At 36.3% G+C, this 24,714-nt stretch overlaps 1 protein-coding gene across 1 annotated transcript in view; it reads left to right on the top strand.

Annotated features, from left to right (window-relative positions):
- The window catches only part of LOC124411481, a 112,459-nt gene that overhangs the window by 42,011 nt on the left and 45,734 nt on the right, over window positions 1-24,714 (top strand). Inside the window, exon 4 of the mRNA XM_046890594.1 lies at window positions 11,469-11,585. Coding sequence (XP_046746550.1) covers window positions 11,469-11,585 — 117 coding nt within the window. The remainder of the gene's footprint in view (window positions 1-11,468; window positions 11,586-24,714) is intronic.

Raw genomic sequence — 24,714 nt, 5'->3', positions numbered from 1 at the left:
TTTACTTCCCGCAGATTTTTCTGCGGGGGTCAGTGAAAATTCTCCGAATATCATACGACACCGCAAGTTTCAGCGAAGCTGGATCACTTTCAGCCACAGGAGTTTCCTGGAAGTGTTTCACTGCAGAGTTTGGTTTCACCCATCCCTTACTGCTCTGGTGTTAGGCAGGAGTTTACGGCCACCCTGAACCTTCGCTCGGGCCTAAAAGCTTAACCCACGGGCGCGAATTGAGGCGCGGTAGGTATAACATTATGTTATACACACATACGTAACGTTTGAAAAATTTAAAGCACCGCTTCAAACTCAGTTCCCACATCCCGTTATGTATACATCTAGACTCTGAGTGGCTAAACGAGCCTGTAAAAATCTGGACGAGAAACGGGAAGAGCAGGTAACAGACCGGAAAAAGATTTCAAATACCGGTGTCTTGCGGTTGAAATATTTCTGGCCTTTTCCGCTCCATATTCCGCACCTTTCATCTTTTTTCTAATTTCGAATCTCAAACGGTTAATTGAAATTCAAATTTTTCCCCCAATTCTCAGAACTCAAAATCATCGTTCGAAACATCGGAAAATTTATATTACGCAAATGGTAAAAGTATCTAAGGAACTTTTGTTATCGATGTAGTTTAAAAACGTTAATCAACGCTTTTAGAGGCGACAAATATAAAATCAATATTTTACAAAATCTTTTCTGCACGCGTGTAGCGACACCGAAATAATATCAAGAGTAGATTGAGTTGGAATTAAGCAGGCAGAGGATCAACCGAGATCCAAGATTTTTATATCCTAATGCCATTCCTTGTGTTTTTTTACCATTTTTATTTGTTTTTTATTTTCATTTATCTATTTTTCGTCCTTTTTGTCGTCCCTGAGATCCATGCTTCTGCCTCTTTCTCCTTTCTCGTTGTTATTCAAGAGGTGGGATCGAGATTTCAGACTGTAGATAAGGATCCCCTCGTTACTACAGAGACTTTTTTACTCTTGTTCCTTGTGTTTGAAACAATTCACCTCAAAGCTTCACGATTCCTCGTATTTCACTCACACGAACATTTGTTTTTCACACTCTGAATTCTTCGTTTGATCTTTGAACTCAATGAATTCTCATATAATTCAGTCTTACCGTCGTTAATTATTATTATTATTATTATTATTATTATTATTATTTCGGTATAATAAAATGTCATATTATATTCCAACCGTAATTCAGTTTCACGTTTAGAAATATAAGTATCAATTACCACTGAATTATTTGCCTCTTGCGATTGTTAATTTATTTCCACTCTTCGTTTCTTATTCCAGATATTTGTGTCTGAAGAAAAAAACGAAACAAAAAAAAAAACCTTTTCTAGATAAAATATTTACGAAAAATTGTAAGAAAACACGAAATTTCATCTATCTTTTAATTTTCTTTAACTTCCGCGCTGTGTTATTTTTCGAAGATTTCATAAGCTTTTATCTTTATATCTATCGATCGAAACACCATACACAAAGCAACGGAAGTTGCTATAGCGAAATATCAAATATCAAGGTAATTAAAATAACGTCTCAAACGAGAAGAAGAAGAAGAAGAAGAAGAGAAAAAATCTTGATTAGAAAATGAGGATAAAAAAGCGAACGTCTAGGGGCGAGCAGATCCGAAGAGAAACCTGAGACTGTAAATAAAAATAAATATAAAAATAAAAATAAAAATGGAGGATGGAGGATGGAGGATGGAGGATGGAGGATGGAGGATGGAGGATAGAGGAAGCGCGTGGATGGATAGGGTGTAAGAATGACGTTGAAAATCAATCTGTCTCTCTCGCGAACGAAAGATTCTCTTTCTCTCTCGCCTCCGGGCTTCGCTGCAGAGCATCCCTTGTGAATTATATCAACGCCAGTTAAATTGTTCGCTGGGCAAGCGGCAAAAGCACCCTGCAGCTGCCTGAGTTTCGCAGAGCTGGATGAGAGGAAGGAAGGAAGGAAGGAAGGAAGGAAGGAAGGAAGGAAGGATGGATGGATGGAAGGGTGGTGAATAGAAGGATGCTGAAAATGACTATCCTCAGCGAAATATTATCAAGTGGAACACGGAATAGAATGGTTAAGGGTTGATGGATGGCCTTAATTTCACTATGATTACCATCGGCCGGCCAGGAATTTCACCAAGATTTCATCGTACCCTTCACCCTCGTGGATTATACGCGCGAGAAATTTCTTCACTCGACCCAAAATAACCTCCCGGTAAAACGGACATCCCTTCGTCTCATCGTTCTGCTCTTTTTTTTTTATTTTTCTCCCTCCATCGCGAAAAGGAAATTTTCCTTTCAAAACGGGGTTTGGTGCTTTTTTTTCTCCAGTTTTTCAATTACGTTTCAATTTATTTATTTATTTATTTTTCTTCTTAATTACATTATCTTTAACTTTTTTTTCCGTTTTTTATGCATACACTTGCCTTGTGAAAGGACATTTATGCCTGTTGATTTTTATGAATAAATAAATAAATAAATAAATAAATAAATAACGCGTAATCGGAACAAATAGTAACGTGATGCGAAAATCTCGTGCGATTTTGGTCGAGCTCATCAAACAAATTCCATCAACAATATCGAATGTTCGATAAAGTGATTATTAAACAAACAAGAATAACATGATTGAAATTTGAAGAAAAACAAACAAAATGAATGAGCAAAAACTCTCTCGCTCCGTTGATACTCAAACATTTTATCCAGATTAATCCATCCCACTAGATTCAATAATTAACTGAATTGAAAAACCAAACATTGGAAAATAAATTGATGAGTAGAAAACGATCGACAAATTGAAAGGTGAAAAACAAGATTAAAATTCCAAACAAGCATGACGAAGTACAAATATGTAATGTATGTTATACGCAATGAAAATATAAAATATGAAAGCGCGCCGTTTTATAAAAGACAATTTTCCGCACTTTTTTCTTTTTACTTTTCATCATCTATAGTGATACAATTTGAAAAGTATCATTTTCTGTCGATAATCACTTTTTCTCATTTCAACCAATTTTCACGTTATCGAATCTCCAGAATTCGAAAACCAAGTTTTTAGAAAAATGTCAGTCTGTGTATTTATTTTAAAAAAGCGATGTATACGTTGTCTGTTTTTCAGAAATTTTTTCTAATTTTTTTTGCAAAACCTTTTCTCATTCCACTGACATTAAAAATTATCTAAAAAAAATTGTTTGTCCGCCTTGTTTCTTCTCCATGCATTTGGTACTCAATTTTCCAAAGTACTTCTCAAACTTCCATTTTCTAACGTACTCTTGGCACTCTCGTTTTCCAAATCACTTTCGGTACTCCCATTTTCCAAAGTACTTTTGATACTAGATTTTCCGGAGTACTTTTTGGGTGTGTTAAAAAATTGAAAAATTACGAACTTTCCAAAACTCGAGTCATATGCGCAATTACTGTTTCTCTTATATAAATATAAAAAAATCGTACAGATTCAATTTAAATAAAGCACAAAAACTTGCAGCAGCAAAAAATTCAGACCCGAAAATATTAATCAAATGAAAAATAGAATTGAAAAAAAAAAAAAAAATTCGAACACTTTTATGTATTTACGTCTGTTTTTCTGTCTCTCTCTCTCTCTCTCTCAATTTTCCTCAATTCTCCAGTATTGAATGAAGCTGTGGGGATACTTGAGGATGGGAGTTGAAGGCCAGTTTTTCGGTCTCTTTGTCAAAACGGTAAAAGCGTATTAGCGAGAATACAATTTACCCCCTTTGACAGAGAGGTGCAGCTGGCTTGACTGTATATCTAGACACACAGACACATTCATACATACACACACGCACACACACACACACACAAACACACACAGAAACAGCATGTGTCGAACATGCCTATTTTTATTTTCTTGCATTTACCTTTTTGCCGCTCTTCGCATAGACGGAATTTCCAACCCTCGGACAAACTGCGCGGCTCGTTTACGACTCTTTTATGCACTCCACGCGGCAGACTCCACTTCACTTCAAACGGAAAATAGAAACTGAAAAGAAGTGGAAATGTGATAAACACAAAAGAAAGAAAAAAAAAAAAAAAAAAAAAAAAAACACCCCGAAAAACGGGACATGAGAGATAGAAAAATGTAGAGAAACACGTTTTACATTTTTTTTTTTTTCCTGCTTAATCGCTGCCCTTACAATTTCTCGCTCTCTTTCTCTCTCTCTCTCGCTCTCGCTCTCTGTTTTATTTATATCAACGATTTACGTATTCGCTCAGCAACCCGCTTTATTCTACCGAACGTGGTTATCCTCTTCAAGTAGAAAATCTACCCCTTTGTCTTTCTCGATTATGTTAATCCGCATTCACAGCTGATTGCCAGACGATTGAATCCCTCCCCCCCCCCCCCCCCAACGAACCTTTTTTTTTTTTTTGAGAAATTTCTTTTATCGTCTTTGTTTTGCATCTCATTCCAGTTCTTGTTTAACTATTATTTTACCAATTCTTTTGACTTTTTAATTATTATTCAAGAAATTCTTTGAATTCGTTATAATATCGATAACATCGGTCAACACGAATTTTGAGTTTCAGTTCTAGGTATCAAATTTTGAATTCTTTCATGTAATTAATGAAAGAAAAAATCGTCTAATTTGATCAAGTTCGCTTTTGTAGAAACTAGAACGATATTTCGGATTTTAAGAAAAATTGCGTATTTTCTCAAACATTTATGGCAAATTATAATAAACAAACATCAGTTTCGCATTCAAATCCCTTTAGTTCTGAAACTTGAATGCAAAACTACAGTTTGTTTAATTTTTATTTACAATAAATGTTTGAGAAAAAAGGTAATTTTTCTTAAAATCTGAAATATCGTTCTGGTTTCTACAAAAACAAACTCAATCTAATAAAACTGTCTCATCGTTTATTAGTTACGTGGAAGAAATCAAAATTTTTATCGAACCGTTGATTATTTATCAAAGTAAAAAAGAGAAAAATCGAACTTCATAAGTAATAAATGAAGATTTTGGTTATTATTCGATATAAATAATCAAAATTTATTTCTTTAAACATAAAGTCAATGAAGAAACAAATTTTTCTTAAATGCAATCAGTCGATAATACGATTTTATTTACTTTAAAATATATCTTTACAATTCTATCGCGAAAAAGACGTTTCTATACAGCAGTCGAAATTTTTTCGTCTTCTTTTAAGAGAGAACCTAACTCCGAGAGAAGATTCAATTGAATTCTAGCTACGCGGCACTCCACCAAAGTGAAATAAAAAATTTATTGCTTCGAAATTGGCCGGTCGTTGTTTTCAAAGAATTTCAATCAATCGATCGGATTCAACGAAGAGTCGGATTCTGGGTGTTTCGAGTACTTTGCCAACTGATTCTCAGGAAAAATTTCTTCATCTTAGTATCTCGTTGCTTCCTAAACTTTCTATATTATATATCGAAACCAAACAGCGCGCGTTCCATGCGGCAGAATTCGTACAACCTGAATTTTGAACATTATGCCGGGTTTCATTTTTCCGAATTCGAATCTTATCATTCGAAATTATCGAATTTCTCCATCGAAGGTAAAAATGTCTTGATAAAAAAAATTGTTTTAAGAATGAACCAATTGAAAATCTCTCTGTTACCAGCCTGAAACTAGATCATAGTATCAATTAACATGAGATATTTTGAATCGTGTACAAATTGCTAGAAATTACTTTCATTTATGATTACAATTGAATGAATGAATTACTGATATAAAAATCTTTTTATCACTGTTCTTCCTACTTATCAAAAATCCAGCGTCGATTACCTCGTAATGATTCAATTAGTAAAAATTGACGTTATTCAGAAAATCAAATTCGAATCCTAGTCCATCAGCCTAAATTTTTAAACGATTACACCGAATAATTTTTGACTAATGTGAGATATAATCTGTGGCTAGATTACACCTCTTTCCCTTTTCTCTTCCTCTTTCCATTTCACACATACCAAGTCAGAGAGAAATTGAATTTCCCTCAGGGTATTTCTATGTTAATCATTACTCCCGTCGCGTCGCCTTCTCGGGGAATGAAATTTCGCTCGTTAAGTGGTAATCTTCAATGATTTTCCGACATAATTGAAGCGTATGATTGACAGCGCGAGGTGCCGCAGCCTGAGGCGGGCTCTTTAACCTTCGTATTTCGTACTTCGCACCCCTTCGAATATGCGACTCGAATAGCCTCGAGCCTTCTTTCAGACGCAGCTGGGGAAAGAAATTGAAGGAAGCGAAAGTTAAGGAAAACAGAAATAATCAAACGGGTGATACAAATTAGACCGATCCACGAGGTTTTGTTTTTCGAACAAAAAAAGAAGAAGAAAAAAAAAAAAAAAAAAAAAAAACTCCTGAGGCAAAAATGAGATTTTTGTACCATTATGTGTTGGAAAAAAATGTTGATAGATTTATTCTACAATTCTAGTATCACGATTCTTGGGGTCCCTGAATCCAAATCTGAATTCAGATTTTCAAAATTCAAAATTGCGGATCCAATATGGCGGACGAAAATTCGAGAAAAATAGTTTGATTCCAAAGAAAGCGAGTACCTTCAAGTTTTTGAGGTCGATGAATCTAAGTCTGAATTCAGATTTTCAAAATTCAAAATGGCAGAAGTTTGATAAAATTACGAGGAAAACAAAAAAAAAAACAACAATAACTTTGTACCATTTTTCAAATTTCAAACTTTAAAACGAAGATTTTTATTCAGGTATAATTGTTGTTTGTTTACAATTTTCCCGAATAAATATAAGCTATTGAGAGTTAACTTGGAATAAAATGGAATGGAAATACCGCACCGTTTCAGAGTTGAATAGATAAATGTTCGTATTTTTGTCTCCTTCATTTTTTTTTTTTTTTTTTTTTTTTTTTTTTTTTTTTTTTTGTCTCTTCCCAGATAGTGCCAGTGGAACGAGAAAAAAAATTGACAGATAACGAAGCGATAAAAGTATAACAAATTGTAGAAATAAATAACGAAAACAACGATCTCGGAAATTATTTCCACAGCCAAGATGTCGTTCAGTTTTTTGTATATCTATAAGAGGCCGTTGAATACATGAATGAATATACGAGCGCAGTCTTGCTGCTGAAACAATATCGCGGAAGGGAAAAAACACGGGGAGTGCTTTTGGAACTAAATATTCAGGAGGCAGTTGATTTGCGAAAGTTTTAATAACTCCGGAATATCGTGTATCAAATATCAAATATCGAGTATAAAATAGTCACAGACTCGCGGAAAATTGGTCGAACAAAAGGTTGCGGTTCCTGCAGGTTCGAGTTCTGCTAGGCAAATTTACGAGTGGAAAACAAAGGGTTGCCGAAAGGGTGGAAAAGTGAAAAAGAAATATCAAAAAAAGAAAAAAAAACAAGTAAAAAGTTGTACCGAATCTAGCCTGTACGATTTTTCCTATTATTTTTTATTCCGCTTATTGTTATTCTCCAATTCATTCCTTTTTTATTTCCCCCCCATCCTCCCCCCATCACTCCTTTTTTTTATTCGCTATTTTCCTATTTCTCGTTCAAAGTTTTTTAATTTTCCGCTCTCCTGTTTTCGAAACGCCTGCGTTAAACTTTGTTATTTATGTGCCTCGTATATCTATATGTGATATAAATGTATAATAGATTTATGTAACAACGTTTTAGAAAAATTTATCGACTCTTTTGTCACCTCAAGGTCCAGATCCATGGTCTTACCCAAGATGGCTGATCTGTTTTGAAAAATATCTCTAAAGAAACGCGACGCAACGTCGTCACAATGTTCAAAGAATTTTCTTGAAAAATGCGAGATACTGTTTTTTTCAATACGTCTCATACATTCCTTTGTGCGTTATTTATAGCTAGGCACGCAATATCTTTGCCGATTCTTTGTACTCTTATATACATATATATATATATATGTATATAAGTTCTGCTTTTCTACAAACATATATCTGTAATAAACAGGATGACGATTTGTCATCGACAAAAGCTGACGGATTTAAAATAATATAAAATTTCAAAATATGAAATATTTTGGAATATTAAGGAGATTGTTTGAACAAAAAATCAACACTTTTTATTCTTCTTATTACTAGATAGACGTGCCTTAAATATTTGTAAAATGATTATTATTATTATTATTATTGTTGTATTCATAATCTACGGAGATTGCTTTAACAAAAATACTCAAAACTTGAAAAAACAAAAAAAAACAAAAAAAAAAAAAACTTTAGACATCGAAATCACTTATGAATCACTTAAAATTTTGTAGATTTGTTCAATTTCACTCATATTACTTACAAGACTTTTTTTCTACAAGCTCTCTGAAACTGACTTGTTCGTTTTTTCATTCATCAATTAAACATCGGTGCTTGTAAATCGCACGGAGACGTGTAAAACTCTTGTATTATCCGCCAAACCGTTAAGGTAAAACAATTTTTTGCTAGTTCTAAAAAATTCACATTCACACCCTTTATTCGTACTCTCTGGAAAAATCCTCAATATTTTCTACACGGTATTTTATTCCCTCGAGCTGTTGCAGCGGAGTCGAATTTTTCTTCCCCTCCCCCCTGTGCCCCTCTGAGGTGGTTGTAACCTTTTCATCCCCTGCAGTATTCCCGCGGGTGTGCATGGCATGTACCTGAATACGACGTACATACATATATCCGTTTGCAAAAATTACGAATACCTGAACCAATTGTATCGCAGTGAATGGAGGAGAGAGAGAGAGAGAGAGAGAGAGAGAGAGAGAGAGAGAGAAAAGTGCCACCACTGGAGTCTCGCGAGCGTTGATCTCGCCCCCGGTTTTATTTTAAACCCTTCGAATTTCTGGCATTTCGATATTCAATACACATACCTCCCCTTGATCCACCCTCTTCGAAACGCGCTCGGCGTGTCGCGAATTTTTCCTCTGTATTCTCTTCTTTTCCACTCACTTTCCCTGACGCTTCTTTTTCCTTTTTTTTTTTTGTTCTTCTTATTCTTTTACGAAGTGTATTTATTCCAGTTTTCATATTCATTTCTTTCCTCTTGAAATATTATAAATATTTAACGGTCGATTAAATGCGACGTTTTTTTTTTTCATATCTGAAAAGATTTTCTTTTTTTTCATCTAAAGGAGAATTTTACACTTCGATTTTCATCGTCGTTATGTCTACTGGAATTAATTACAAACGTGATTGGGAAAAAAACTCTCGATTTTCTCGTAATGATTATCATCTTCAGATCTGTTTGTCGGCTGCATGTTGAATCGTAAGATTTGTGCGATTTTATTCGTATAAAATTTTTTTGAGAATCGTTGGTTTTTATTTCTCACGGAAATCCGAATACCGAGAATATCATTCGATGTATGCTTTTTCGATTCAGTTTCATTTATTTGTCACATTATTATTATTGTTATTAATTAAAGCAATAAAAGTCTGTCGGATGAAAAACTATCTAAACTAACTGAAAAAGATCTTCACTATTTCTTATTTTGTTTGAAATTTTTTCTCCAAATGCTCAGCTTATGAGAATTTTTTCAGACCTTCAAAAAAGATTTTTTTCAAAATCACTCTTAATATTTATAAATACTTAACCAGTTGAATAAAAAATCTGAAAAAAATTCAGCATACTTTTTCAGGCTTGGGTAAATTGGAGAAAAAATTTTGTAGAGCAAGATTTATTTAGTACAGAAATTTCAGCATCCAATTGACTTTTGTGAATGAAAGAAATGATTTCCTAGTTAATTACGAACCTCTAAGACGATTATAAAAATTGATTTTAAATTCTAATTCTAATTTTCAACTCTCAATATTTCTTTTCGTTTATATATTTTCCATGAAATTCACATTTCAACATAAATCAATTGAATATTTCGTGCGGAAATATTCCAGGTATGATTTGAGATGTGAATACAATAATTGCACAGGCATTGCATCAGTTGGTAACCGTAAACAGAGCTGAGATGGAACGGTAAGAAACGTTTGGTACAATGAGGAGTTGAGACAAAATATAAGCAATTGCAGGAGTGAATATCGTTGCTCCCAGGAGCGGAGTAAAGACGTAATCACACCCAACGTCTACAGCGTTTTCGAGTTTGCGTACACGGTGGAATAACATCGGAGGTATACAGCCATATATTCCATTTTCGTATGGGGGGGTTGAAAACAATGAGAAAGAGAGAGAAAGAGAGAGAGAGAGAGAGAGAGGCGGCGTCCCGGCTGCAGGAACATAATTATTCCACTCCGGGATTCTCGTATTCTGGAGGGATTCTCCATCAAAGATTCGGGTCGAGTTTAGAGTAATAAAGGGATTCTCCGGCCCTCCTTCCGGCTCGAAACAATTGATATGTTAATTAAAATAATATTCTGCAAAAGCTACGCCGAGAGCAAAAAGCCCCTCCCGAAATATTACTATGCCTGTCCGGTAAAAGCTCTGCGCTTGTGATCAATCTTCCACCGCGATTTTGAATCAGGAAATTCTTCTCGGTGTTACTTGGTCTTCTCCAATTTTTTACGTTGAGTGTATTTGGAAAAAAAAATAGGAATATTTTGTATCGACGAAAAAAGTGGAAAATAGGATCCTTGAGTGAACGAATGTGCCTTGAAAACAGGCAATCCGGTACGCTGATGCAAGTAATATATATGTATAATATTTAATTGAATGGGTTAATTAAATCGTGATTATGATGAAACGAAAATGAATAATACATTTAATGTAGCTGCGATACATAATTTATAATGTTATATTTGTGCGTATAAACCTGTACGATTTTGTACTAATTGGAATTGACGGGATTCTTTATTTGGCCGGAAATCACGTGTGGATGGAATTTCCGCTCGTGCGGTTTAAATGGCGGCAGGGTGTGTTACTATTCTTTATCGCAGGGACGTGACTCGATTTCGAAACTCGAGAGCGGGACGACTCTCTGGTGCGAAAATAATTCTGATTAATCGGCGGGAATTGATTCATTTTGGTGGTACGTTGTCGTTCGGAATAGCTTTCTCAAACGATCTAACGACACGATTATCCCCGTTTTGTCCAATTTTATTTCTCACCCTGCCAGCTCCGGAATACATTTATATAAACTTGAAATAAAAATCATGGAGAACTGGAAGTGGATACATTGAAACTGTCCAAAACTCTACAAAGATTTTGTCATCACTTATCCAAAATATATTTCAGTAACACAGTTGCATTCCTTGTGAAAAACCAAAGATAAATTGTCAAAGCGGGACAGTCGTAGCTTCAGCCGTTTTCAAACTACAGTAATTTGAAGTTTGGACCAATTAGAAGTGAGACGAGACGCTGACTCTAGATGGCGCGGCGATCGCGGTGACTCGTGATTGGCGGAGCTTCAACTCGCTCTAGTTTGAGAACCGTTGGTCACTTGAATTCCGTGCAAAGACAACTTTGCTTTGGTTTTTAGCGAGGAATACGATAAACGGTAGAAAAAACGTGTTAGTAAACAAGATTGCTACTTTTCGGGCAGCTCGTAGTAACCATTCGCTTCTTGATTTCAGGTGTGAGGGTGGCTGGCTGCAGCTGGAAGCTGGAGCGAGGGTCTGCGGTAAAAATGAGAGATTCAATCCACCGGTAGTCCTGTTCTCCGATAAGGATTCAACAACACTTCAAATGCAGTGAGTGCCGGTATAATTACGTTGCTCGATATTTTTCGCCGAGGTTTAAATCGGACGGAAAAATGGTAATGCGATAAAAAGAAAATACCTTGCTGAGGCTATCGAGACGCGGGTTTTCATAGTATTTTCCGCGCGACAATTTCGGGCAAAAGGGTTCCTCCGGCATGGTTAAGTGACCCCGAAATGGAGCGTGTCAGAAGAAAAACCGCGAGTAAAAAAGGAATTAGAATCGTTTCGACAGTTATACTCCGAGTCCTTGAAGAATCCCGGTTTCATTGTTTACTCGAAGGCTCCGTGCTCTTCTGGAATGGAAAAAAAGAGACAAAGCGAGAGAATGGAACAGGGCTCGACTCAGGGGTCAAGGTCAAGAGGTCGTGGCTCCAACAGCCGGCGGGGTTTCCTTCGGCAATTTGAATACACCGAAAATTTTTCACCAAAGCACCAGCAGCCCACTTTGCGGTCGGAGCGAGGCGCTTTTAAGCACCCGTTTGACACAGAGGCGAGAAAGAGAGCGAGAAATTGGCGAGGTGCGGACGCCAGGACAATCCCCAATTCCCGGACGCGTTCATTATTAGCGCTTCTTAATTGGGTCGCCGAAAGGAACTGCCCTAAATTGCTTCATTAAGGAGTCCCATAAAATATTCATTACACGATCCTATCCCGACGCTATCTCGGTCCATCCACCTCCTCCTTTTCCAATTCAAAAACAAAAACGGTTCAGAAAAACTAAGAATAAAGGCCAAGTTTCACGCTCCATTCTTCTCATTTTTTCTTTGGAAATAATCCGCGAAGAAGCTGAACTGAATATGTTTTTTTTTTTTTTTTTTTTTTTTTCAACACGTTACACTGGTCAACAGTGGTTTTGTTGCCCTTGATATTTGGGTCGTTTTTGAAAAATTTCATGTCAACGATCGTAGAAGTATATGCAGTTTTTCAAAATTGGCTCTAGTTATTCATTTTATCGACATTTTCATATATGACTAAGAAAAACAATTTTTAGATGAATACTTCGATTTCTTTTTCTAATATCTGAAGCTTATCAAAAAAATACTATCAGCATCTTTAGTTATACTAGAAAAATATATGAGGTATTCCACACCAACCCAGCGGCATTTTTCCCTGACCCCCTACGATCTATGCCATTATTTTTTATTTCATTCAACCTACAGAAAAACGTACTCTGAATTTTTTTCAGATTTTTCGAACCAACCGGTCTCTCAAAAAAAATTAATGAACCCCCGTTTTGGCCAAAAAAAACGCCCACTCTGAAAATTTTCAAAAAATTCACGAAAATTGTGCGTCACAAAACAAACATTTTAAGCCATAAGCCATAGTGGAAGTACCTTTTTTTAATGTTTTACAGAGTATTTTTCAAGAGCGTACGCTCCTGAGTTTTCTTCGGAAAGGAGCGCGTGGAGCCCCAGCCGCGGGGTTTGTTTGTTATATCCAGAGCCGAGTGTAGTCACTTTAAATTCACCCTGTATAGATAAGTATGTAGTATAAAGGTGTGCTGCTCTACACATTGTATACAAAAAATGTACGAAAATGGGCAAAAAAAAATTTTGTCTAACTTATAAAATTAAGTAAAACATTAAAAAAAGGTACTTCCACTATGGTTTATGGCTTAAAATGTTTGTTTTGTGACACACAATTTTCGTGAATTTTTTGAAAATTTTCAGAGTGGGCGTTTTTTTTGGCCAAAACGGGGGTTCATTAATTTTTTTTGAGAGACCGGTTGGTTCGAAAAATCTGAAAAAAATTCAGAGTACGTTTTTCTGTAGGTTGAATGAAATAAAAAATAATGGAATAGATCGTAGGGGGTCAGGGAAAAATGCCGCTGGGTTGGTGTGGAATACCTCATATAGAAAATATAATACCTCGTTGTTTCCGCCATGAAGAAGAAGTCACAGGTTTCGTTGAAAAGGAGGGGTATTAGGGTGTTCCAAAAAAAAAAAAAAAATTCTTTTAATCGCGCATTCAAATTCGGGTAAATCATCTCAAATAGAATATCTCAGCCAAATTTGAGTTCTTAATACTGAGTTTTACTTGAGTCCCATTTAAATAACAGGTAAAAGAAATTTTTGGATTTTTTTTCTCCTTAACGGCTTGACTTATAAACTATCTAAATTCTTGTAGAAAATCCCACGTTCTATAAACAAGTACTGCAACAAGAAAAGTTTTTGTTTTGTAAAGCTGAGATAAAAATCCTGTACTTTGGTGAAATTTTTTTTCCACAAACAAAATTAATGTTCACACATTTTTTCAGGAGAAAAAAAACCTGAGTTTTAATAGTCTAAGGTAGAAATTTTTTTTTTAACAAGAAATTCTGATTGAAATATCAGAGCTTGCATGTAATAGAAAAAAAAGGAAAAAAAAAACAACAAAGAAATTGTTAAAGCGGATATTGTACACATGCACTACAAAAGGAACGTCGAGGTCAAAATTCGCTAGGTTGCAGCGCGGTTCTAAGTAATATTATTTAGAGCTTTGGACGTGAACCACGGAGCCACTTTTCCACCCTCGTGGTAATCGATTTTTATTTTATATGAAACGTGATTCAGCGCAGGATTGTATAACGTAAAGTACGTATATATAGGTGAAAGTATAGGTATGTACGTATACACCCATGTCTCGCCTAGATCTTACAGCTTCTCGACTTTTGTAAAATTGCCAAGGATCTTATTCCTTATACGCCGTTCGTGTTACGCCTTCTTAACGATATCCGGTATCTGTTCAATATACGATATTCAAATTCGAAAAACCGTTGATTCTTGATGAATCAGAAGACTAACAAAACTCTGCTTCAAATTTTCTTCACACATCGATATTTGAAACGACGATAAAGAGTTTCGCATTTCGTAGAAAATATAAGCACGTACGTAGAAATTGTATTTTTTTGATTTTTGAAAAATTTGTGAAACGAACTTTTCAGCCATGGTTTAATGTGTTTTTTTACTCAAATCAATTCGACTTCATTTTTGGTTTTCTAAACGTCAACTTATATTATTTGTTTTCTTTCTAAGGTAACAATTCCGAATTTCAGAGTAGTTCGAAAGTATTCTCACGTCTTTTTGTGTCTCTCTTTATTTTTCTCTTCTTGTCAAAATTCTTTGCCATGAAACTATGACGCAAGGAACCGTGATGTCATTTTTAATATATAAATGTTTCTTCGAGTTTGGTTCACCGCGTATATAGTATACGTACATATATATATACAATAATATACATATATCCTGTGTTCGTGTGTGAGTACGTCTGAAAGTCATGGGGATAGAATTGGAGTGGAATGAAGAAGACGTTGCCTGAGCCATATTTCACCCCACTCTGACACATTTATGTTAGTCGCGATTCACGAACCACCGATCTTCCCCCCATTTTCAGACTTTTATCAATTCTCCTCTCCAGCCACGTCACGCAGCCACACATGCACACATATTCGCTACAGAGATTTGTATAATTTATCGAATTGTAAACTATCCGTTAAAAAGTTTGCCAAATTCTTATATACATGGATACGTTACAGCAAATGTGAAATACAGTTGCGAATACTTCGCTTTTACTCAGTCGTCGAGTCGACTGTAACTTGTTGTTGTAAATTATGTTCTCAGGAAAGTTGGGAATTTTAGAAATTGCCTAGGAAATTATCACCGATTTGTCAATTTTCGATCTATTTATACAACGATTTATATTCCGTCGTTATTCGCGCCTTGAATTATGTTGAAAGCGTTGCTTCGTGGATATTTTTCACATTACTTTGATTTGTCTAGGATTTTATGCATTCAAAATTTTTGAGGTTATAGAGAAATCACAGATTGTTACACACGTAGCAAATCTTTCAAATTTAAGTAGCTTGTTTCCAGTTTTATTATTCTGGCTTAGCTTTACGAGAAATCATTCAAACCCAGACGAATCAGACTTAATCGATCGTCGTTAATTACCTAACCTGAAAATCGGATTCGAATCTTAAACCTGGAAGCTTATGGATTATCAACGTGTGTCTCTGATCGTTAAATATCGTTGAAATACATCTCAATTTGCAATCGTGGATAAATCTGTGAATATCTTTTTTCACACGGTAACAAAAAGAGGGAAAAAGTTCAATCAAGAATTTATTCAACACTTTAACAGGTACCGACTCGATTCAAAATATCCGATATGTATGTATATTCCTGTCTGAACGTTGAGACGGTATAATTGAACGATATATTCCACGAACGATCTTCTTCGCGGATTTCCGAGCCCCAAATATGGCAGTAAATTTAACGAGGGAAAAAGAGAAGCTGAAAAACAAGGGAAGGACATGGGAAGGCGAGTCGAACGGAAAAACTGGCGAATTTACATCTCGATTGAATTTTTCATCTGATTCGTGATCTTCACATTCTACGATTTATATCGAAGTTCTTTTTCATGAAACTATCATGACGAAATGGAAGATCGTTCCAAACGCCAAAAGAAAACTCTATTTTTTACCGAAGAATCACAAGTTTTGTCGTTTCCAGGAAAATCAGGACATTTTTCCTCTTTAACAGGATGTCAATTTTTTTCTGAATCAATCGAAATAATTATAGTCCGAAAACTTATTGATTATTCCGAATTGGCATTGATAAAACAACAACAAAAAATCATTCAAAAATGATATCCTTCTGCAAAGTTTTTCGGGATTATTGGACCTTGTTTTTTCAAATTAGAATTCATGTTTATTTTTCGAATTTTACCCCTGCATTAGCAGCTTGTCGTTTGAATTAAATTCCCCTAGTAAACGTATCCAGTTCCACATATTTTCCGTCCTTCTTTTTTTTTTGTCCCCATGCGAACTCCTTCCTGTCGGCCGATACGAAGGACAGAGCTTTAATCTCCGTTACGGCCGGGTCAAAGAAGAAGGGGAAGATTTACAGAGCCGCGAGAGTTTTGTCGGAAACAGTCGAGTACATGCAGGGAGTTGACCACATGTGTTGAGGTGGAGAGCAGGGAGAGGCTAAGCGGGGCGGGTAGAAAAACTGATTTTCGCAGTTCGTAACCCTAAAAGCTTTTACGAGGGTCAAATCTTCAGCGTGTCTCTCCTTTGTCAATTCCCGCCTCGCCGCTTCCCCGTTTCGCAACTGACTATTTCGCTCCTGCGAGAAGCCGGTTTGGGAAACTTTTTAACCTAGAAACAAATAATCAAAATTGGGCATAACATGAGCTTTTAATTCCAGGTATTAATTGGTTTCGGTAGTAAGCTGATATTGATAGCAGCAGCTTTCTCAAAACGAATTCGCATCACGATTATTATCAATTTATCTAGTTTTATTTCTTAACCTTTTCTCTGGCCGTAATACGTTTATTTAAACTTAAAATGAATGTCATGGAGAAATGGTTCTTTTTTACGTTTAAAGTCTCGGGAAATCTATGTCAACACTTATCCAAGACATATTTCTTTAAGACGGTTGCATTCCTCGTGAAAAACTGAAGATAAATTGTGAAAGCCGGAAAGTCGTTGCTCCAACGGTTTTCAAGCTACAGTAATTTGAAGTTTGGACCAATCAGGCGTGAGTCAAGACGCCAACTCTAGATGGCCCGGCGGTCGCTCTGACTCGTGATTGGCGGAGCTTCAACTCGCTCTAGTTTGACAACCGTTAGTCACTCGAATTCCGTGCAAAGATAACTTTGCTCTGATTTCTACCAAGGAATACGATGAACGTGAGAAAAGACGGATAAATGAAGAAGGTAACCACTTTTGAGGGGGTTCAAAGCTTTTTGGGCATTAAATGCTCTCTTATGCTAGACAAAACCACGTTCGATGTTAATTTATTTCATTCCAATAGTTTTTTCAGGTCACTGCTTAAAAAACTCCGTCGATACGGGTTTGAGATAAAAATTGAAAATTGATCGACTCTCTTAAAAAATCGTCTTTATTTCATCTTTTTACTTCCTTCTTTTTCTAAATAAACAGGGAAAGTTATCCCAGTCATTAATCGTCCTGAACAGAGACCTCGCGATGAAATTGGTTGGTGAATGTTTGATTCTGAAGAGCAATCAGATTTTGAGCAAGATTATTTGAACGGTCATCTTTAACTGTTGTACATGAAAATAAAAATTCTGCGGTCGAAAATTCCGACTTTTGCAAATAACTGAAAATTTCAGGACTTTTTTTTAGGCCAGTCGATTTTACCAGCACAGTTTTTTTTTTTTTTTTGTTCCAATTCGGAAACGAAGAGGCAAAGGAACAGAAAATTATTCACAAGGGACAAAAAGGACGGTATGGACACTGAAGAAAGAATCTTGAACGAGACTCACGCGTCAGGGGTGAGAAAACGGTCTACTGCCGGGTTTAGACGTCGTTGAATTTTGAATGCCCACCCTTGCATGGCGTATTCATGCCGTCCCGCCGCTGTTTCTCGTTTTGCGGCTATTTTTCACTGGCACTTTGTTCCGTCCAGCACGTATAACCTCCGACCTCAACTCCGGCCACTTTTCCAAACTGTCAATATAAAATTGGGGAGGAGGTACCGCCCAGATATCGCTGTGAACTTTTTCTCCCTTTCTTTTCCCCTTTCTCAAAGTAAGACAATTCACTTTCTCTGACTTTTCGATTCCTCGGACTGTGCACGGCGGAGCTAGCTTATATCAAGTTCTATTTTCCTACTTTTATCGTTAATCGAGCTTGATTATGTCGCAGGGTTTACCCCTCGTAAAAGAGTCGTGCCACGTTTTATTCGTCTACTGGCGTCTAGACCTACAATAATACGATATAACCGCACCCCCTAAGGCTTGTATTATTTTTTATACACCATTTCTTGGACTGAAAAAAATCGACGTCAAATTGTATGGAAAAGTTTCGAGAATTCTTGGGTTTTTGCATCTTGGAGTGGAAAGGTGAGTGTTCAAATCCATTGACCTTAAACCTCCACGCTGAGTCCTCTTTGTATGGAAATAATTTGAAACCACTTATAAGAGCATTTTTGGTTATTTTTTTACGTCAATGTTTTTCGAATAATTTGCCAAATACTGGACCGACAGAATCCAAAAACTGATCAATTTGAAGTTGAGAAAATCTCCGCAGCTTGAGACCAAAATTCATTGAACTTTTTTATACACCGTTTCTTCGACTGAAAAAAATCGATGTCAAATTTTATGGAAACTTTCGGAAATTCTTGAGTTTTTTGCATCTATGAGTGAAAAGGTGGGTCTTCAAATTGGTTGACCTTGAACCTCCACGCTGAGTGCTCTTTGTATGGAAATAATTTGAAACCACTTATAAGAGCATTTTTGGTTATTTTTTTACGTCAATGTTTTTCGAATAATTTGCCAAATACTGGACCGACAGAATCCAAAAACTGATCAATTTGAAGTTGAGAAAATCTCCGTAGCTTGAGACCAAAATTCATTGAACTTTGCCGCGTCGTATTATCTTGACAAGTTGTCGTTACGGTTATTACGGACATTTGAAAAGCGTGGAGGGTTGGACGATAGGAATCCGTAATCAACCGAATGCACGAGGGTGACTTTAAACTGAAGCTTTACAGCGGTATCTCGTATAATATATATGATGTACCTAAGGGGTATAAGGGGAATAATGGATATTAGGGAAAATGAAACTTGGAATGAAAATTCATGCCTACAATAAAAGCTCCGCAGCTTCGCGGCGATGAAGTCTATCGAGTTTATTATCGACCTATATAGGTACACACGTGTATGTCTGCAGAGACTGCCGAGAATCTCCGTCGATTCCTCGACGAATCTCTGAATTATCGCTCATCCCTGATTTCACCACGGGGTGCAACTTCATGATTATAACCATTCAGATCCTCCGGCGAAAGGCTCATTCCTTATTATTATTACTCCAACTGCAGTAATAATACTCAGTTATACCAATCGGGAAAAGAAGTTGAAAAAAGCTTGCTTGACGAATTTTTTTTTCGCACCCTCTCACCCCCTTGAGTCACACGTTGTTACGCTGAGTCAACTTTTGTATAAAGATAGTATTCTATGGATTTTTAAGTCGCTGACTACGAATCTGACAAAGGAAAATATTCGGTCGACGGATTTTTGGCAGTTTTTGTACTTAAGGTACAGAAAGATCCAGACCCAAATAATAAATCATCAAAACCGTAGGGTCAGATATCCAGAAGTTTTTGAAAAAATGAATTTTGAAAAGTGTAGAAAAATTACGAGCGAGGGATATACGTTGAAGTATAACAACTGATCACGTGACTGATGACTCGTGGCTCACCAGATAGCGCACGAGTCTGGCATCCCGTAGATCGCTGGATCGAGTCGCTCCGAAGATATTTTTTTTTTGTCTCCGACTCTTCGTGTACTGTAAGTATAAAAAATTACAAAAATCCGTCGCCCGTATATTTCCCCGGTGAAATCCAATCTCTAAAATTTAAGTTGGTGGATACAATATGGCGGACGAAAATTTCAAATTTGATCAAATCCGGTTAAGAAACTTTATTCAGGGGTTTTCGGTATCTCTGATTACGAATCTGAACGTACGTTTTTTGTGTAAAATACGTATACGTGTAGAAGAGTAACTTTCCTTTAGTGTTCACGTATTTTTTCAATCAATTTGTTTCTAACAATAAGAGTATTAAAAACCGATCAGTATGCTGTCAGAAAAACAAAAAAAAACGCAAAAAAAATATGTTGAAAAGTTCTCCAAGTATAAAAAAAAAAAAACGGATATAAAATAGGTGGTGAGAATACTCATCACTATGGCTCAAAAGGTTGAAAAAAACTGGAAACCAATTCAATAAATCTAGTAACAATAGGAGAAAAAATTTTGTACTTTATTACTTCAAAAATTTTCTTGCTTCGTAGAAAAACTTTTTATCGTAGTATCAAAGTATGCGTAACGTTGTTTTTTTTTAAATTTAATAATTTCTGCAACCATTTGTTCCTTTCTTTTCTGTTTCTTTTTTTACTTTTTACGGGATTAATTTTTTATACCGTGCATCTCGTTTTTGTTTTTCATGCACAATTATTATTACCCGGATGCCACGCTTGACGTGTGTACGAATTTGGAATGCGCATAATACCGTGATAAAGGCGACAGAGGGGGGCGGATAATGAGGCGGGGTTCAACAAGTTTGTTTAACTATGTTAGATAAACACGCGAAGAATTTTGCTCGAAGCTGCTTTTAGTGTAATTGTACCTATAACTCTAGTCCTGTAAATGTACACTTATATAATTGTAAGCATAATTACTAAATATTTATATAAAGCGCCGAGTTGCTGCGAAGTATTGTTCGAAAATTTTGCTCCGAGACTTTCGCGTATTTGTAGAATTTCTACGAACGTGTTATATACATATAGGGCATTCCAAGTGAAATCGTGAAATCATTTTCTTCAGGTCATCGGATCCTTGCATAAATTTTTTATTTTTTTTTTTTGCATTGATCCCGCTTCGAAAAAAAAGACACTTTTTTCTGAAGAATTTTCTCGATACTCCTTCAGGTGGCGCGACCTTCGTTTTTGTGTAAAAAAGGGATAACAGAAAAAGCGCGATTTGTCAAATTCTGAAATTTCTTCCACAGATTCTGGGTCATAAACAAGTATAAGATTTATCATGATTAGAAAGCGGGATGCGACTGCTTCACATTTTTTTTTTTTTTTTTACCTTCAAAGTTGAAGAAAAAAAAAATTCCTAATAGTCCTTATAAGAGTGAAAAAAAAAAAAAGGAAACATGTCTTGGAAAATTTTGCATATTTTCTAAAATGAATGAGAAAAATGTTTTTTTTTTCAATAAAAAAAGATCAATATACAAAATTAATGAGAAACAATTATTTTTGACTCCGAACCAGCATCAACTTTGAAAATTTACAAATAACGATGCAAGTGATGAAAAAAAAAATAACAGAAAAAAATTCCGCGCACGTTTTCCTTAACGGCGGGTGTTTCGTGTCATTCACTGGATTTTTGAGAATTGTTTCAGATTTAAAAAAAATGGGCATTGGCAATCGACTTCAAATATTTATAAAAAAAAAATAAACGGTTGAATAAAAAAATGTGAAAAAAATTCAGGTCGCGATTTTTACCGAGTAGAATGTTAGAAAAAAATATGAAATGATTTTGAAACGATCGGGGCTTAACATTGGTCGAGTTGACGTGGAATACCCTATGTATAAATACGGAGAATTCATTTTACCAGTTAAATATAAATTTACGCCTGAGAAAATATTGATGCCGAATGTAGGCAATATGTGTATAAATAATTATAACTAAGAATAAACAACTGAATAAATAAATGAATAAACACGAAATTGAACACAACGATGCAGGCTGACAGCCGGGTGGACGAATTTGCGGTGGGGTTTGTTTGCTTGAGGAAAACCACGTTTAAGGTTTGGCAAAATTCAGTGTGTGCTTCCACTCACACACCTGGCTTTTCACTTGTGGTGTATATTTTCGGATGCATGAAAGTAGGCAGGCGGCGAGAAGCCCGCGGCGTTGGCTCCTAGGTAAAATATGGAAGGTTTGAGGTGGTTGTAATTCAATTATTTAGTTAGTCGGAGGTTCGGCTGGCCGGGCTTTAGTTGGGTTAGAGTCTGGAACAGCAATGGCGCGGGGTCAGAGGCGACTCGCTCTTCTATCCTCCGCAGGCATCTCGTAACTTCTAATTGTATTTACTCATAATAAATCTTCTTCCTTCCAGTCTTCATCAAACTTGTATTTGATTAGCTTTCCGCCCCTTCAACCCCTGCTCGGCTCCCCTCCCCCCTCCCTGTCAACCGTTCCACCCTTTATTTATGCCCTCATTATTCCCCAGCAGCCAAACGCGGAAAACCATAGACAGACCCGTTTATACACTCGGAATGTCAACCTGGTCGGCTTTTGTAACACTCGACGCGATTATGTTCTGAGTAGAAATTTTATCACTCGTTTCAATCTCTCAAGGTGCTTATAAAGACGCGGTGCACACCTCGAAAACGCGGGGCTGCAAAACTCCTGTACCGCTCAAGTGATCAGAGTCAAACTTGGGCAGTTAATGCCTTATTTTGGCAAAAAGTGGAGCGTCTTTTTACTTTCTTAAAATTTTGAAATAAATTTTACAGATTGGTTACCACCCACAGAAATTGGCCAAATTTTTACAGTTGCACTGAATGGGTCTAACTATCCGGTATGATGTCACTCGGCGGTGATGAAACACACATTTTGAGCCCAGTCCCATGAGATTTGATGGTGAAATGACGAAATGGCAGCTGATCTGGTTTTCGATTACGAAGAACACCGAAATCTCATTTTGGCGACATTTGTTACCGACCTTTCACGCATGCCGGTAACTTTTCAGATGCGTGTAATTTCTGTAACAAACGCCGCCAAAATGAGATTTCGGTTTGAATTATTATTATTATTATCATTCTTTTTTTGCTGAATTTTTTGTAACTTCATCAGGTTTCTTCATAAACGTCATCTAATTCCAGGACGGCGAATGATAATGTCTAGAATAAAAAAATTTGAATGGTCATACCTGAGAGTACATACCTGAGTTACAAAAAATTCTCGGACCAATGGGTAAAGTCGTACCGAATTCCCTATACATTATACCAAAGCGAGAAACGATCTTTCGGATCGCATCAATATTTCAAATTCACGTGTCGCTTTTCACCCGACACAAGTGCCTATATACGTACATATATTTCCCCACACAAAACACACGAATGTACAAACCCATAGCTTCGCATGACGTAGCAGCTTCGAATATCCGAGGCACCCCTTTGCGGATAGGCCTATATGGCTTAACGCAGCTCTGCACAGTATCGAGTGTGTATAATACGACCTGCGAGTGACTTTGCATGTCACGGGGATTACAATCGCAGGCCTATAGGTTATATGGATGCATTGTGTGCCCACCCTGTCCCCGTCTATATAACGTTAAGGTATTTCTGTACGGGGATTTTACCCGTAGAAAACTGTCCATGAAATGGACCCGCGTCCATTTTTCAACCCTTCGATTCACGCCAATTTCTTTTCCATTCTTATTCTCAAGCGAAATGTTATTGCTTTTGAATTTTTTTTTTTTCTTTCAAAAAGTATTCACAATTTTGAACAAAAGAACACGATCATGTTGTGCGGAGAAAATGGTTTCGAAGCATTGATCGAAATATAAGTACAAACTGATATTCTAATTTTAAGATTTGATTTTCGTTCTCTTACCCATCTATTCATTTCTCTTCTGTTAATCATTTTGATTTCGTTTTTTTTTTTTCTACCGCTTCAAGGCTTTATTTTACCAGCCATTTTATTTTATACGGAGCCGTGTTTCGGGGGAGGATCGTAGATCGTGGATTGGGTCAGGGGACGAATTCAACGCGATATCCTGTAGAGCACCATCCCGATAATCCGCTCACGAGATATCCCTGCTCGAGCAGACTTATAGGGTGAAATCTTATCCTTCAGCCAGCCAGCCAACCAGCCATTCAGCTAGCTAGACGGCTAACGTGTGTAGACAAAACAGACGCGAACGGGAGGAAAAAAGCGGGCAAAAAACTCGACTATTTGGCCAAACCCTTCAAATTCAAGTGAAAGTATTTTGCGAGCGAATTTATTGCAGGTGATCAGTTTTTTTTTTTCTTTTTCGATCTGTTCGTTCGTTCTTTTTTTTTTTTTTTTAGTTTCTTGTAAATTATACCAGCAAGTAATTGGAAACATCGTAAATTGTGTGTATAAATTTGATTGTTCTGAAAATGCAGTCAAATTTACGATATTTGTGCGTGATAAAACATGTCGGTGTTACATATCTCTAGTTTTCGAAATTCTAGAAAAAGGTTTGCGTCTTGGCTTAAGTGTCGGTATATGTCGGTATGGGGATCTGTATCCAACTCTCTTGACATACATATTGTTTTTCATAATTTCTCAACGCATTCATTTTAGATATTGGCCCGAATTATAGAAAAATACAAATTATATATATCCGAGAAAAAAAAAGAAATGAATTCCAAACTCTTGTCTAGTTCCAAGAGATCTCAAAAATTTATCTTGCGTCAAAGTCATTCATCGCGAATAGATGTGTGTCTGTTTTTTATACACGATATACATGCATGTGTATTTGATATTGGGAATTTAAAAATGCTGACATACCCTAGATGTGTCGGTACATATGAGTCTTCGATTGAAATACGATGTATGTACCTCTATATCCATGTA

Source organism: Diprion similis, chromosome 10 (assembly GCF_021155765.1).
Source record: "Diprion similis isolate iyDipSimi1 chromosome 10, iyDipSimi1.1, whole genome shotgun sequence".
NCBI lineage: Eukaryota > Metazoa > Arthropoda > Insecta > Hymenoptera > Diprionidae > Diprion > Diprion similis.
The sequence above is the reverse complement of the archived record's forward strand: the minus strand, read 5'-3'. Positions and strand labels throughout refer to the sequence as shown.